The sequence below is a fragment of the Thamnophis elegans genome, chromosome 1 (genome assembly GCF_009769535.1).
Source record: "Thamnophis elegans isolate rThaEle1 chromosome 1, rThaEle1.pri, whole genome shotgun sequence".
Taxonomy (NCBI): Eukaryota; Metazoa; Chordata; class Lepidosauria; order Squamata; family Colubridae; genus Thamnophis; species Thamnophis elegans.
Window position 1 is genome coordinate 94,031,776 of NC_045541.1, and position 17,295 is coordinate 94,049,070.

The following is a 17,295-nucleotide window of genomic DNA, read 5'->3' on the forward strand; positions in this document are numbered from 1 at the left end:
TTTAAAATAATTGCAAAATTAATGTTTCAAAAGTAGAGAAAAGCTCTTGGATTTTACAATTATTTGGAAGGTTGATGCTGTAAACCAACAAATGGAGCACTGGGGAACTGCCAGAGGACTGGAAAAGAGCTGATGTGGTTCCCATCTTCAAAAAAGGAAAAAAAATAGATCCAGGAAACCACAGACCTATCAGCCTGACCTCAATACCAGGAAAGATTCTGGAACAGATAATCAAGCAATGAATTAGCAAACACTTAGAAGTAAACAAAGTAATATCCAAAAGCCAACATGGGTTTGTCAAAAATAGATCATGCCAGACTAATCTTATTGCATTTTTTGACAAAGTGACAAAATTAGTGGACCAGGGGAATGCCGTCGATATAGTTTACTTGGACTTCAGTAAGGCATTTGATAAGGTAGACCATAACTAGATAAAGTAGAAGAATGTGGGTTGGTTAGTCAGCATCACCACCAGATGGATTCGTAACTGGCTTACCAACCGCACTCAACGTGCAGTCCTCAATGGAACTGCATCTACATGGAGGGAAGTATGCAGTGGAGTATCCCAAGGCTCTGTTTTAGGCCCAGTACTCTTCAACATCTTCATCAATGATTTGGATAAGGGAATAAACGAGGAACTCATCAAATTTGCAGATGACACCAAGCTGGCAGGAATAGCCAACACTCCAGAAAATAGGCTTAAGATACAGAAGGATCTTGACAAACTTGAACATTGGGCACTATCTAAAAAAATTCATTGATAAAAAGAGTAAGGTTCTACATTTAGGCAAGAAAAACAAAATGCACAGGTATAGGATAGGTGGTACCTTGCTCAATAGTAGTAACTGTGAGAGGGGTCTTGGAGTCCTAGTGGACAACCATTTAAATATGAGCCAGCAATGTGCAGCAGCTGACCTTTCAATCTCCCATCCCAGTATTCCATTGTTATCTTTTCCCACCACACTCAATCTACAGTCTATATCCCCATTTTTCTTCCCTCTTTGGTCGTTTTTTTCTTTAATTTTTTGTAGTCTATCGTATTTCATCATCATTGTTGAATGTTTTCAATTTTTTCATCTGTTTTGCTTGTTTTTTGTTCAATATTTTCTGTTTGTTCTATAGTCTTGATTCTCTTTTCCATGTTCTCTGTTCTCTTTTCAATGTTCTCCGTTCTCTTTTCAATGTTTTCTGCTCTTACTTGTAACTTTTGTATTCCTTGCATAATCATCTCTAATGTTACTCCCTTGTCTTTTTCCTGCTGCAACATCGTCTGTATTGATCTTTGTCCTCCTGCTGGTGAAGAAGATGAGGTTGTTGTTGCGGAGCCAGTGGTGGCTATTTTTTTGCTCATCTTCAAATTCTTCTATATTTTGGTCCACTTAATATAAAGTACAATTGTAATCCCAAGTGACCATGGAATGGTCAAAAATAGAAGATAAAAAAGTATTAAGAGGAAAAGGAAAAAAGCAAAAAAAAAAGGAAGAGAGGGGAAAAACTGTAAGACCAAAAAGCAAAGAAAAAGTAAAGAATCTTCAATCCCTTGTTTACTCTTATCCAATTGATTCCAGTTAAAAAGGGGAAAATAAAAAGGGAAAAAAAACAATCACAAGGGTGAACCAAAATAAAAATATAAAAATGTAAAAATTATAAGAAGAGAAAGGGAAAAATATTTAGATTCTCCCTTAGTCCAATTCAATTAAAACAAAATAGCTGGTGTCTTCAAGAAAAGAGAAAAACAGAGAGAAGGCACAACTTCCACAACAGAGAAAGATAAACACTGCCACCAAAAAAAAGTTCAAAACTATTATAAAATGAAAGCCTTTTCAAGATGACTCTAGGCTTTCCCTTTAAATTTTTATTTATTCTTTCAAAGCAAAGTTCCGCATACGTGTAATTTCACAGAGAGCACCTGTGTAAACATCCATGCTCATTTCACTATCAATCCTTGGCTAGGCATTGTGGCCTTGAAGGGAACTACTTTTCTCCAAACACTCATGCAGAAATAAAAACAATATTTCAAAACCTCTAAGTGGCAGTGACACTTATTTTCCACTTTCAATCTCTGACTTTCACTCTCTGCCTTATTTATATATATAAAAAATTCCAAGAGAAGGAAAAGTACAGTAATGCATAAAAAATAAAGGAAAGTTCTTGAGCAGTAAGGCTTAATTATATCAATATATCCAAAGAATCCAAAAAGAAAAAGGAAGAGAAGGCAGAAAAAGCCAGTCCTGTTTAAAAAGTAAACTGTATTTAAAGTCCAGTCAAGCTTCCAACAATAAAAAGAGGGGGGGGGACCTTCAATTTGACCTTCAATTCGCCACTTACTCACATCAGTCTTAATTTTAATTTAAGTCTCCTCATTAGGGTGATCTCTCAGGGGGAAAAAAGTAAAAGGCTCTCACCAAAACAGCACGCTTCTCTCCTGTTCTTGTGTTTTGGAGCTGTCAGTGGTTTCAACAACCTTATGGCTGCCTTGCAGCCGCCGTCTAAAAAGGCTTCTCCCCGGATCGCCAGAGACTTTGTTGGTGTCTCCGGGATCGACAGGATGTGCCCTTCCTGTCACCGTCTCTAAGGGACAGTTTAGGTCCAGGATGGACCATCCAGCGACCAGAATTCAGCGGCAATCTTGGAGCTCCAAGATTGTCCATCGTTTCACCGCAATGTCAAGATCTTCCAGGGAGTCAAGTTTTGTTTCTGTGCAGGGGATGAAAGCAAGGCAATGAGCACCCTCCCCAAATGGAGCCCTTGCAACAGTTGGTGACATATACATACAGCCCTCATTTAACAAACATAATTGGGGCAGGCAACTCGGCTCTTAAGCAAATTGGTCACTAAGTAGAACAGCTACTTTGTTTATACAATTACTTCAGCTTCTTGTTTAAAAACCTGCAAAGGTTGTAAATGGGAGGACTAGTCACAAAAGTTTCTCAGTGGAACTGTGTACTGTCACTAAATGAGGACTAGCCGTCGCCACTGAGAAGAAAAGAGCAAAATTAGGCGGGGAGGTTTGGTGTAGTTGACTACTTTTTTCCCCTTTTAACCTGCTGTCCTCACAAAACTCATTTAAGTCTGCAGAACCCAGCCTGGGGTTTCTCTCCCCCCCCCCCTCTCATTTAAGCTCTCAGTATCCTTCACTGTCTGTGCATTTTTCTCAAAAGATATCAAGTCAAACCGCATTTTTACTGTGTGCTATTCTGCAATTCAATCCTTAGTAATTTGCTGCTCTATTTAATTTCATAGCAAGTTTTTAATAACTGCAAAGACAAAAGGGGGGGGGGTATGGTTGAGCTGCTGGTTTTTATTGGGTATACATCCAAAGGTTTTTGTCTCCTTGTTTTTTAAAATTATATTAATATTTTTGTTTTGATCTTTATAAAGATAAAATGTATTATCTGAAAAAGCAATAGGGCTCAAGCAGCTTATATGCAGATAATCTAACATTATAGTATATCAATTAACCATCAATATCAATCTTTGAATATCAATTACAAGCAGGTTTTTTGTGTGTGTTCAGGATTTCATTTCATCTGTTTTCAATTAAGAATGGCAGTAGTTTTCTAAAAGCGAATGATAATTGTTTTTTCTGCTGCTATACTGAGAACAAAATATTTTAGAATTTGAAATGAAGAGAAATGCATGGGAACTTTATTCTTTCAATAGCTTTTATTCCGAAGAGATAACTGTGTCTTTAACACGGAAATAAAAGAGCAGTTTGGGACAAACTTTTTGAAAAGTATCTTGAGGCAAGGGAGTATAATGTACCGTGTTTCCCTGAAAATAAGATAAGGTCTTATTTTCTTTTCATCCCCAAATTAAGCACTTGGCCTTATTTTCAGGGAGGTCTTATTATTTTTGAGGTGCAGGAGGTGGCGAGCATGGTCACAGTTGCTGCTGTGTTACAATATTTTCAGGGAGGGCTTATTTTAGCCATTGCGTTCAAAAGCCTGATTGGGCTTATTTAGGGAGGTCTTATTTTCAGGGAAACGGGGTAATAATAAATAATGTAAATATGTATATATCTTTTTGAATTTGTGTCAAAGACCATGAATTGCTTTAATCAACCATACTACTAGTGGATTGAAAAACTGAAGACTGAATTAAAGGTAGACCTTATCCTGTGACCACTTGTTCAGTGGCCAAAGTTCTAATAGCGTTGAATGAACAGTGGTTGTGACCATTCCTTGGAATTCCATCCATTTCAGCAGCCCTCTGTCATGTGATCACAATCTGGGTGCTTGGCAACCACTTCTCACTTTTGATTATTTGCAGCATCACGTGATCGCCATTCGCAACCTGCCTTACTGGCTTCCCCACAAAGTCATTGACGAAGCCAGCAGGGAAGATCACAAATTGCTGAAGTCTTCCCATATTCATTCACCTGCCCCCGATACTCAAGTTGCATCAGCCACCCACATATCCCCGCACTCTCTCCTAAAGCCTCACCATGCCTTATACCCATGCTGCACTCTGGCGCACACCCCTTCACATCCTCCCCAACCCACACTGCTATTTGTGCACCCTCCTCAATCCTCTTGCTTACCCTCTCCTGTATCCCCTTGCTGCTCCCTAATCTGGGAGAAACCACTTATCTGCCTGCCAGCCTGTAATTTGCAACTTCCTGTCGGCTTCTCCACTGACTGTGGGAAGCTGGTAGAAAGTTGCCTTGCGTAACATCTGGGATTCCCATTAATGATGCAACTGGGACTGCAGGAATTGCCATCACTACACAGGCAGCCCCACTTTATATCTGCTTCAGTTAGCAACAGAAATTCCTGTCCTGATTCCTAAGTCAAGAACTACCTATTGATTGTACCAATAATCTATAGTGTTCGATATAGCAAGATAACAGTAATAATATGCAAATAATAACATGTAACCTCAGAATTTCCCTGTTTCTAAAGTTATAGTTGATAGTAAATGAAATAGCATGGACGAGAGGAAACAGGCTAGGTTTTATTCAGTTCTCACTTTCAACCAGGAAACATTGATTCTCCTTCCCCAACACATCCTCAAATCTACTTCAGCTGGCTAGAGAGACAGGGAAAGTAGCTCTTTCTGTACAGAGAATCTCTTACATGAGGTTGAATGTAATCTTTAATCACATTATATAGGGCAAAATATGGTGTAAGAAGAATCTGGCAGAGACGTGGTGACACAGTGGTTAGAGTACAGTACTGCAGGCTATTTCAGCTGACTGCCAGCTGCCTGCAATTTGGCAGTTCAAAGGTCACCAGGCTCATGGTTGACTCAGCCTTCTGTCCTTCTGAGGTCGTTAAAATGAGGACCCTGATTGTTGGGGGCAATATGCCAACTCTAAAGTAGTTAGAGAGGGCTGTAAAAAGCACTGTGAAGCAGTATATAAATTCAAATGTTTTTGCTATTGCTCTGTTTGTTTACAGTAGTAACTCGTTAAATTTCTTATATTATAGGCAACTGGCAGACTTGATCACCGGCTTGCTTTACTTAAAAGTCGTCGTTTGCATCTAGAAAAGAAAAAAGAAGAGGAAGCTAAAAGTTTTGAGGACAACACAAATTGGTTGCATAGATTGGAGAATGAAATGCGCCTCCTGGGTCAAGATGGGCAGATTCCTCCAGTAAGCTGCTTCTTTACTTTCATTGATTGTGTCTCAGCAGTAAGTTATTTATAGAATGTAGACGCTGCCAACTCCATACATAGTGACTTATACATATATAATAATGTCTGAAACACCTTCAGCATCACCAAAATACTCATATCAAGAAGGACATCATAACATCAATATTAAATTATAAATAACATTTCTGTACCTATCAAAAATAACAGTATAAAATAACTATTAACAATGTTAAGAGCAGGTGGTTGTAATATTAACCAAACTTATCTGATCTTTATCCTGCACTGCATATATTTTTCAAGGGGAGAAAATCAACCTCTTATGACCATAGAATGCAAGCATTTTTCCACCCATAAATTGGATGTAAACCATAAACAATCTTAGGCTTCCATGACTGACTCTAATCACAGCTGTATTTACTAATCCTGAAGATTCTTGCAATGCTAAGTTACAGAGACAAGTTTACTGTCAGAATTTGATGATATTTTTTGGCTATACTACAGAGTAACCCTCTGCTTATAATACATATGGGTTTCAATATTAATTCTCCAATAACATCCTGCAAAGGGGCAGGCGGTAGGATACAATGACATCTTCCAACTGTATACTGTATTTTTTTTATTCTAAGTGATTTTATTTTATTTTTTAAGTTTAAAAAAGTCTATTATATGAATCACTAATTAGTGAGGGACAAAAAAGTCAGAGCATTGGAACAAATCCCATTAATAAGCAGATTGAAGTAATGCTGGTGTTTTGGATAAGGCATTCTTGAACATGGATACTTGGCTGTAGATTATGAGCATTTATTACATTTGACATAATGAAATAAGCTTCCAATGGGGTCAAATTAATGAAATAAAATTGCAATCCATTCTGTATTAACCAAAGTTTAGCCATTATGACTTTTTATTTATCATGTTAGACTAAACCTCCCCCTCTGTGCCTATATACCCACAGGCAAAGTTACATCACTGATTCATGTATTGAGCTTATCCTTATTTTTGTAACATTTGAATAGAATCTGAATGTTTCCTCTTGAAATAGCCGTCAAAGTTAAGAACTCCTGGGCTCATGATTGGAAAGCAATGCACTTTGAATGTAAGAATTCTCTCTGCATTCTTCTCTACATGCCAGTAACTTCCATGAAAGTCCAATGCATTTGACTTCTAACAGTGTCTGTTTAGAAATAACAAAATATGCAAACTTTGGGTGGGTGCATGAGCAGTACACGGAAATATATTGCTTAATTGAAGATAAAATGGTGTTTCTTATATACTGGTCTATAATTCAAGAGTTTGGTTTTGAAAATAAATCTGAAAGAAAACAAATAGGAGAGCAATATAAGTTATTGAAAATAAGGCAAGATCTTTTGAGTCAAAATTACTAGAATCTGATTTTCAATATGGCACTGAATATTTCACCGGTTATTAAAAACAGCTGTTTTAATTAACTTTGACTTATACTTTTGGAGATACTCAGTTTTGTGTGTGTGTGTGTGCGCGCGCGCGCGTGCGTGCTTGTGATGCAATAAAAACAAAATGAGCATTCAATAAAATACTGTTTTGTTTAACCATTTGAAAAGTTTGCATTAGAATAGTTTTGAACTTGATTGAATAACAGTTGACTATGGGCTGATTTGTATTAAAACAAAATGTAGCCACTCTAATGATGATTGGCTTTTGGGACTGAAATATTCTTTCTTTTAGGGCTTAGCAGTTTGGAATACCAAGGTGAAAATGGCAATAATAAACCTTGCAAAAATTAAGGACTTCTGTTTGCTTCTTTAATTTGCCTCTCCCACACTAGTCCAAATGTCCTAAGGATGCCCTAGTTTTCCCCACTTCCTGCCCATGGCAACTCAAGAGCAGATCATGATTGCTTTGCGAGTTGACACCAAAAGTACTAATTGTTATACTGGAGAAAGGGTGCCTTTCCTGCTGAATTTTAGCACGGAAGTGGTTGGGCAGACTGCAGGTTAGTCTACTGGACAGTAGGAATAACCTTGAGGAACAAGGGGAAAGCTGTAAGAGAACAGTTAGATAAAAGAAATTTGAGTCAGCAGCAGAAATGTAATTTTAAAATGCATCTCAGACTTGTCTCTCCCTAGTCCTCACAAAGGACTAATAGAAGTGAGGGAGGAGACACATTGAGATTTGTAAGACTGATGTCAGTCCTCCAAAGTAGACAAGAGTAGGAAATCAATGTCATGAATGCTAATTATGTCTTTATTTTAAGATTAAGTAATAGAATCTTACAAATATGAATGTGCCTCTCCTCCCACTCTTTATGTTTGTGAGAACTAGGGAGAATCAAGTCTTGGTTGCAGATCGTCCTGTTCTTCAAGGTTAGTTAACGTATTACAATTAGAAGCCAGATGTGGCCCACAAGTCATAGATGTGCCTACTTTAGCAGAAGGTCAATGGAAACTTGGGAATGTTATTCATTAACCAAAGAAAGGAAAGCATAGGATAACTTCTCTCCTTGAGTTCTCAATTATCTTCATGTATCATCCAAACCAGGTGTATAGTCAACTCTTATAATAAACTATCATTTTCATACATTCGGAAGAAAAGCCAAAGTATAAAATATAAGAAAAAAAAAGCAAGTTGCATACTTGAAACAGTATTTTCCATATACCGTATATACTCGAGTATAAGCCGAGTTTTTCAGCCCACTTTTTGGGCTGAAAAAAGCCGCCTCGGCTTATACTCGAGTCTACAACTGGATCCGGCAGTGCTGTTGCCTGTTGGAGGAGGAGGAGGCGAACCAGCCTGCCATTGCCGGCCACCGCTAGCCCTGCCGCTCTTCCCACCCCCTTCCAAGCCCCACAGTCCAGCGGATGGAGCAGCGAAGCCCCGGGGCTTCGCTGCTGCTCCCCGCATTTTCTGCACGGGGATCCCTTGGAGAGGGGATTCCAGCCTGCCATCGCCATACGGTAGCTAGTTTTAAGTTTTCTCCCCATTCTTCCTGTGCTTACCAGCATCAAGCGGCTTGGGAAGGCGGGGTGGGGTGGGGTATGAGCGGACGGCTAAAACGAGACACCTGGTCGTTGGGATCAAGGAAAGATGACATTCGAGATAAATAATGATAATAATAATAACAACAACAATAACAATTGCTGTTGTTTGTCCAAGGTGGGAATCCGTCGGATCCCTAGCCTTAGTTTGATGCAACGCACGCAGGAATCAGGTCGGGGGAAACAGCTGGTTTTCCAGGGAAAGGTTGTTAAGATTGCGCAGCCGGCGCGAGCCTGTCTACGGCTGCTTCAAGGCAGGAGGACGGGCGCCTCCACCACACCCCCATCTTCGTGCCCCTCCGCCAGCCTAACCCGGCTGTTTTAACGGGAGCGAAAAGGGGAGGTTGTACCCCCCCCCTTTTCTCGAGGCTTTTCTGGTGTTTGTGTGTGTGTGTGAATTCCAGCGACGCCTCGCTGATAATTGTGGGGAGGCAGCAGGCGAGCGGTGGTTCCACTGGATTGGCGACTGCGGGGTGCGCCGCGGAGAAAGCATGCGATGGAATGTGCTTTCCCTACGCGGCTGAATTTTCAAGGCATTAGTGGAGATGGGGGATTTCATGTGGGTGGGGGAGTTTGAGGAGAAATAAAGCCGCCTCTCCGGTGAGAACTAAGAAGAGGGGCGAGGGGGAGAGGAGTGGAGAGGCGGCTTTTTCCTCAGTCGCCCCGCCATTGGGGCGCTTCCATTCCTCCCAACCTTCCCCCCTCCGAGAATTCTTGGGGCGCTTAGGAAGGCTTTTCCCGCGCCGCCCCTTGAGGGGAAGCCTCTGCTAAGAGAAAATGTACTTCGGTTGGTTTGTTTTTCTCTCGGGTCGGCCCGAAGCTGGGAACGCAGCGAGAAGGCTCGGCTTGTATTTATGGACGCGGCTTAAAGGCGCGTTTGAGTGCAAGCAAGTCTTCTCAGCGGCTGGAAATAAACAAGCCGTTCTCGCCGTCGCGGGCGTCTCTGCTTAGCGCCTTCTTGAGCGAAGGGGAAATGGCGGGGCAGAGGAAATGGGAGGCTCAGCGGCCGCAAGACTCCTCGGTAGTCGAAATAGGGTAAACCCGGGGAAAGCGACTCCCAGAGAGGGGATTAGAAGTCCATTAATTCGAATGCGATGGCTTGGGGGAAACGTGGCGGTGTTGACGCCCAATAACTTGAATGGGACGACCTGTGGGGCTTGGAAGGGGGTGGGAAGAGCGGCAGGGCTAGCGGTGGCCGGCGATGGCAGGCTGGTTCGCCTCCTCCTCCTCCAACAGCACTGCCGGATATCCGCCCAACGCTGCGGGGGCGCCAGCGGGAGCTTTGGCGGCTTCACCTCAGCCGCAGCGCTGGGCAGCAAATGTGCTGGTGCTGTTGGAGGAGGAGGAGGAGGCGGCGGCAGCAATAGCACCTGAGGACAGGACAAGAAGCAATGGAAACTTGTCAGAAGGAGACTCAAGCTGGAAATAAGGAGAAATCTGACAGTAAGAACAATTAAAATCCTAGGAAAATGTCCTTTCATGAAAAATTACTTTTTCAGTTAACTCTGCCTGACATTAGTTGGGCGAACAGAAATATTAGTTGGCCAATTCTAAAAGGGAGCACCAGAAAGAACTTAAAATATTTTTTAAGAGAGCTGGGTTTTTCATTTATATTATATGTATGAACAGAATTAACACAAATTGCAGATACCAATCAAACATAAAGAAAAAAAGGGTGAAATAATGCTCATTTTTAAAAACTCAGTGAAAATAAAAACAATATACCAAGAAGGTGGCATACTGGTTGTGATTTGATCTCTTCGTGGGATCCCGGGGATCCCCTATACAAGTATTTTAATATTGCAGACTTGCAGTATTATAAGTCATACTGATATTATAGAACACTTTAATTAAGCGGGTCCCTTGAATAAACATAACTTTGAGTTTCAAATAACACTGATTTTTTATTTTTGAAATTTACCGTAGCTGCTGCATTTCCCACCCTAGGCTTATACTCGAGTCAATAACTTTTCCAGCTTTTTGGGGTAAAATTAGGTGCCTCGGCTTATATTCGGGTCGGCTTATACTCGAGTATATACGGTAATAGTCTTTAATGAAGGTTATGCATTTTGTCACTACTTAACTGGTCAGCAGCTTTCAGCATCTAGAAACATGCTAATAAATAGAAAACACAATAGTTGTGATTATTTAAGTACTAAAAATTTTAATGTATAATCTTATTGTATGCATGATTGTCCTGCCCTCGGGAATAGGTATCTGCCCCTCTCTCAAGTCTGAACAGCCCTATCCCCTCTTTCAAAAAATAAAATAAAATTGAGGAGACCTGTGCCAGGGTGAATATCAGAATGTGCATTACTGAAGGAATATTTTGATTCTTTCTGTATTTCTCTGTGTTCTCTGTTCTTTTGGTTTTTTATGGGGTTTTTTAATGGTTGTATTTATGATGTATTTTATTTTTTTAATATATGCTATTTTGATATCCCTCACAATTAGGTATCTTATAAATCAATATGTGGTGATAATGCAGGATCCAACTGGGTCGGTCACCAAGACCAGATGTTTAGTCTTCAGGCTTTCAAATTCATGCTGGAGCTCATCCTTAGGGAACCTCTCTCTACATTCTGGTAGAGAAAGGTTCCCTAAGGATAAACTCCAGCACGAGTCTGAAAGCTCTGAGGGTTAAACCTCTGGCCCTGATGATCGACCCAGATTGGATCCTGCAACATTATCCTAGGACATGCACATTTGCTTTCATTCATGTGATAATGATGTTTGTTTGTTTGTTTGTTTATTTTTAAAAGACCTTGTGCCAAAGGGTATTCTCCAATATTTTTTCATAATTTTCTACCATTAGAGCCAGTACTTCCTCTTGCCTTTGGATGGTTTCTAGGCATTAGCACCTGGACAGCATTTTCATTTTTGCCTACCCTCTTGGCCTTCCCTGATTTGTCATCAGTTTACACTCATTTTCTTGACAATGATCCAAGACTTAAGATGGTCTTTGTCCCAAGATATACGAGATAGACAATAGCAGAGTTGGAAGGGACCTTGACGGTCTTCTAGTCCAGTGTTTTTCAACCTTTTTTGTGCAAAGGGACATTTTTTTTATGAAAAAAATCACGAGGCACACCACCATTAGAAAATGTTAAAAAAATTTAACTCTGTGCCTATATTGACTATATATAAAGTAATTTTCCCACGGCACACCTTACACTATGTCACGGCACACTAGTGTGCCGCGGCACAGTGGTTGAAAAACACTGTTCTAGTCCAACCTCCTGCCTAGGCAGGAAACTTTATACCATTTCAGACAAATGGCTATCCAACATCTTCTTAAAGACTTCCAGTGTTGGGACATTCACAACTTCTGGAGCAAAGCTGTTCCACTGATTGTTAATTGTTCTAACTGTCAGGAAATTTCTCCTCAGTTCTAAGTTGCTTCTCTCCTTGGTTAGTTTCCACCCATTGCTTCTTTTTCCACACTCAGGTGCCTTCGAGAATAGTTTGACTCCCTCTTCTTTGTGGAAACCCCTGAGATATTGGAACACTAGTCCTCCCCTAGTCCTTCTTTTCATTAAACTAGACATACCTGCAATCGTTCTTCATATGTTTTAGTCTCCAGTCCCCTAATCATCTTTGTTGCTCTTCTCTGCACTCTTTCCAGAGTCTCCACATCTTTATTACATCCTGGCGACCAAAACTGAATGCAGTATTCCAAGTGTGGCCTTACCAAGGCATTATAAAGTGGTATTAACATTTCACATGATCTTGATTCTATCCCTCTGTTTATGTAGCCTAGAACTGTCTTGGTTTTTTTGGCAGCTGCTGCACACTACCAAAGAGAGGACTTCTTTTTTGCATTTTTATCTTTAAACATGTCAATTCAATTGTCGTCATGGTTCTGAGCTTTAACCAAATTTAGGCAACTAATATCCACTGTTTCTTTGCCATTGACAAGTTTGGTTGAAAATGATGTGAATTGTCAAAAAAAAAAATCAAGATATTCACTGGTTTTCGCCTCATATAGAGCTTGCCTGATTTCTTCTAAATTAAGATGTTCTGCTATTGTATAACATTGCCAAACTTTCCTTATTATATAATGAGGTGATGAATCATGTAGAGATGCCCCCTATGATATGGCCACGAAAGTCCAGATGGCATCCACAACCGTATGACTGATATTTTGTTTTTTATGTGTCACAGAGCTTCGACCACAGGGTCTCAGCTGCCTTCTGGACTTTTGATCCTGCTCTGTACAACTCTGGAGTCATGCCCATTGTTGAAATAAATGACTTGCATTGTTCTTACAACAGTTATATTTTGATAATGTTCAGTTGTATGGTGCATAATTTTGATTTAAATTTTAAATTTTTTCAAGGAGCTACATAGAGATCTGCAGTGTTGTCACTTGAAATTGGAAATTGAGGATTTGAAAACGCAAATTGAATACATGAAAACGTTAGCATCCCAACAAGAACAGCAGTATAAGCAGACGGAAAAGTAAGTCTGTAGTACAAATGCCTCATTTAATTATATTGTTCATTTAAAAATTATTTTTGATACCCATAAAATCAGTATTAACTTTCTATTTAAAATGGCAATGGATCATTTGGATATGTTTCTGCAAAAGCTATAAATGGAGCCAATCTTATTTTCCTTTTAGAAAATTAAAAGCATTCCATTCAGAACGTGGTTTTTTTCCCCTCCACTTAAATACATATAATGCCAAATTGTTTTGCAAGTAGTATAAAAATCATGCTGAACATATTAAATTATGCTATGTGACTGTGTAATATAGTCACATGAGATTTACTGTGATTTGGAACTTGTACTTTCAATTATTGTACAGTCATACCTCAGTACCTGACAGCTTCAAAGCTCATTCAATTTGGTACTTGACATGTTTTGAAACAGAAATCTTGTCCCAGTACTCATCTTTCTGCCAATATTCGGTGCGCAAGATGGAACTTGCTGGCGTTGACTGCCACGTGACGCTCTCATTCTTCCGGCCTAAATAAAGGCTCACATGATAAGTCACATGGTTTGCTCAGTACTTGTCACTTTTAGTGGAACAAATTAGCAACAAGTACCAAAGTTCCACTGTATTGAGGAAGATGATGTAAATACCCAAGTAAGAAAATAATCATTGTCTTAAACGAGTAAGCTTCTATGTTTTACTTTAGATATGCTTCTTAGATGGAATTTATACTGTATGTGTAGTGAAAAAAAGTAATGGAAAAAGGAATTTAAAATAATAAAATTAGTTGGAGTAAATTTAATGTTCAAATAATTTTTAAAAATACTCATCAAAATCTTATAATCTCTAATAACTTGAAAATCATTTGAAAATAATAATTTATTTTCCAGAAAACAATTAAAAATAGTTAATATCCCATCTACTTTTTTATCACTAACTTTAAAATGCCGTAAAATACCAAAAGTAGCCTTTTGCAAGAAAGTAGTATGTTGATCTATATTTTTATACACATTGTCCAGCACACATTAATATGAAGAAAGTCAAAGATTCTGGACTTTTCTATTTCTTCTAACAATTCTGGAACTCATTCCAAAGAAGGCATAACTTTAGCCCTTTCCTGGAATTACTTCAGAAAAAAATAAAATGGGTTTTTACAGGTGACCCGTACAATAGCTTAAACCTGATTTTGTTTGGCTCCAAAGCTTTTTCTTAGGTATGATGATCAAAGGACATATACTCTGGCAAACAAGAGTGCCAAAAAAAGATATGTCCCATGAAAAATAAGCAGCTGCAGGTGATTAACCTATGAAACATTGTATAAGAGCTGATTCTAAAACTGATAGTGATTCAAGAAACAATGTGCAAGTGACCAGCTGCAAACCGTTAGTGAAGAAACCAGCCTCCTTGCCACTTCATCAAAGAGTAACAGAAAACAACTACACTAATGTACACAGCAGTCTATTGGTTCTAAATTGAAGACAGTTTGGCTGCTGACATTTTTGTAACCTCATTTCATCCAGCTCAATAAATCTTGCTAAAGAGAACTATGAGAATTTTTGCTGGAAAATAATTACTATTGATTTAAGCAGCTGCCAAAGAGGGAGGAAGAGGAAGGAAGGAAGGAGATCTCAGATCAAAATACCCAATAGTGAAATAATTCGTATCTTTTGCTCCCAAATATTTGTATTTCATTTTAATTGTATATGTGCATGGTTTTATTAACATTAAATAAAATTAATGTGCTGTCACCTAAGATGTTTTTAAGATACTTACAATTTTCTTCTTATTGTTACAGAATCCTGAATTTTTCACTTCCAATTTTAAGAAAACAGTATATTGCTTTAAAAGGGATGCAGTTAGCCAATGGTGTTATTGAGGATGATTTCACAGAGTTAAAACAGCTCATTCGCAGAGAGAAAGCTGTAATTTGGGCTGACCAGATTGTTGAAGAAGAATCAGATCAAAATGATCAGCTCAAGATGTCTGCTGTCATGTCATTTCCACAGCTTGTGAGCTATCGAAATACTCCCTGTAGTAAGTAGCTATATTTTGTATATAAAATGATGACTTATATTCACAGAAAATGACCTTATCTCAAAAGGCACATTTACAGTAAAGCCTAACATAACCTAATGGGTATTTTCCTAGAATTTACTGTGGTGTAATCAATTAAATGCAAGGGAGAGAAAATAAGTTTCCAACCTCTCTAGAATCTTTCACAAAATGAATCTTTCCCAATGTTTTCACATTGGTCCAAGCCAGTAGAAGCAGTAGTGTGATGAAACCTCTGGATAATTGGAAAATTAAGTTCATCACCATTTAGCTACGTCAGTGTCATGGAGAATACTATTTCATTTATTTATTAAATTTATTTGCAGCCCATCTCGTAACTAAATGACTCTAGATGGGTACTATTGCTACCACTACTTTGATCTTTACATGCATAGGCACATCACAGCATCCAAATAACTTTTCTGAGGTCTTCATGACTAGTCTACTCTAGTCTCTGACAAATGGTTTATCATTCGTCCATGAATGATTTGCAGGATGGATATTGAGTTTATCCACCGAGGTGGCGCAGTGGTTAAATGCAGCACTGCAGGCTACTGCTAGATCAGCAGTTCAGCGGTTCAAATCTCACCGGCTCAGGGTTGACTCAGCCTTCCATCCTTCCGAGGTGGGTAAAATGAGGACCCAGATTGTTGGGGGCAATATGCTGACTCTCTGTAAACCGCTTAGAGAGGGCTGAAAGCCCTATGAAGCGGTATATAAGTCTACTGCTATTGCTATCTGAAAATACAGTTATAGTATCTGTGTCCACACTGCTAAACATATCAGAATGATTATTTCCAATTCGGTAATCTAATGGAAATTTCAGGGTATTCTCTTAAAATGTTATTTCATTTGTGCCAAATTGACTAGTAACCTCATAAATTCCTAAATTGTTTTGAATTTGGCCTCCAATTGTATCTGATCATTGATTATTTGGATCAAGCTGAAAGAGGCTGTTTTTCCAAACCTTGTGGTATTCTGTTTCTTTTTTTAAAAAAGGGCACCGCCTAAAATTGCATGAATTAGCAAAAGCTGTTTTTTCAGAAAATACATTCCTGAGAGGGTCAAAGTTTGTAGCTGCTAAAACCCAGCTTATATCTTTAATAAGAAAATCTTTGGGTGGATATTAATGTAGATCTTTGTTGTAGCTTTTTGGTGTTGTTGTTGTTTTTTTAATTTATAATCTTTTCAAGATGTTGAACAGGAAATAGGCTTTGTGCACAGAGGGCTTAAAAAATCACCACCTGTTACACAGTGATCATTATTTCTTACTTTAAAACCCGTATTTTACATGCAGCATCATTTAGTTGTCAAAGTAACAGAAATATTTCCATTTTTGGGCACCAGACTTTATTAAAAAATTGTTTTTATTTGGCATTTTCCAAACATAAAATCACAATTACACTTTTACAGCTTTCCGTTATCGGTATTTCTTTTTTCTAATTTCGGGTTTTCCATTTTACAACCTGTTGTCCTATATATATTCCTCTTTGTTTCATATTTTCTCATTTTTGCAATATATATGTATATATACAATATTTCCATCTCTATTGCTTTCTAAGTATATGCCATCTCCTTTTATTGTGTTTACTATGTATTCCTTATGCACTGATTTTACATCTCTTTTCAAGCCAGTTATACCACCTATTCCATATCTTATAGTACAATGTCTCCCCTCTCTCTTAGTTCCATCGTTACTTTGTCCATTTTCGTGCATTCTAGCACTTTTTTTATGATCTCTGCATTTGAGGGAATGGTTTTTTTGTTTCCAACTTTGGGCAAAAGATTCTGGCAGTGATGATTATATGACGCATTGTATATTTGATATCCTTACTAATATTTTTTTATTATTATTCCTAGAAGAAACAGCTCAGGGTTCATGTCAATTTTTTGTTCTGTTATTTCTTCTAACCATTTTTGAATTTTTGTCCAGAATTCTTTGGCTTTCATATACGTTCATCAAAAATGATAGAAGGCCCCCTGTTGGTGGTTACATTTCCAATAGTTTGGAGATCTATTTGGAAACATTTTGGCCAATCTCGTCAGGAGTAAATGCCACCTATAAAACATTTTGTAGATGTTTTCCTTGTATGATGCCGACATTGTCAATTTTTTTTAAAAAAATCCTATAATTTTTCCCAGTGCTCCAATTCAATATTGTACCTGAAGTTTTTAGCCCAAATTATCATTCT

The 17,295-nt window shown here is 38.6% G+C and overlaps 1 protein-coding gene across 1 annotated transcript in view; it reads left to right on the forward strand.

Annotated features, from left to right (window-relative positions):
- Window positions 1–17,295, forward strand: part of KIF18A (kinesin family member 18A) — a 62,954-nt gene that overhangs the window by 25,318 nt on the left and 20,341 nt on the right. Inside the window, exons 11-13 of the mRNA XM_032209125.1 lie at window positions 5,433–5,597; window positions 12,953–13,074; window positions 14,847–15,085. Of these exons, the coding sequence (XP_032065016.1) occupies window positions 5,433–5,597; window positions 12,953–13,074; window positions 14,847–15,085 (526 nt within the window). The remainder of the gene's footprint in view (window positions 1–5,432; window positions 5,598–12,952; window positions 13,075–14,846; window positions 15,086–17,295) is intronic.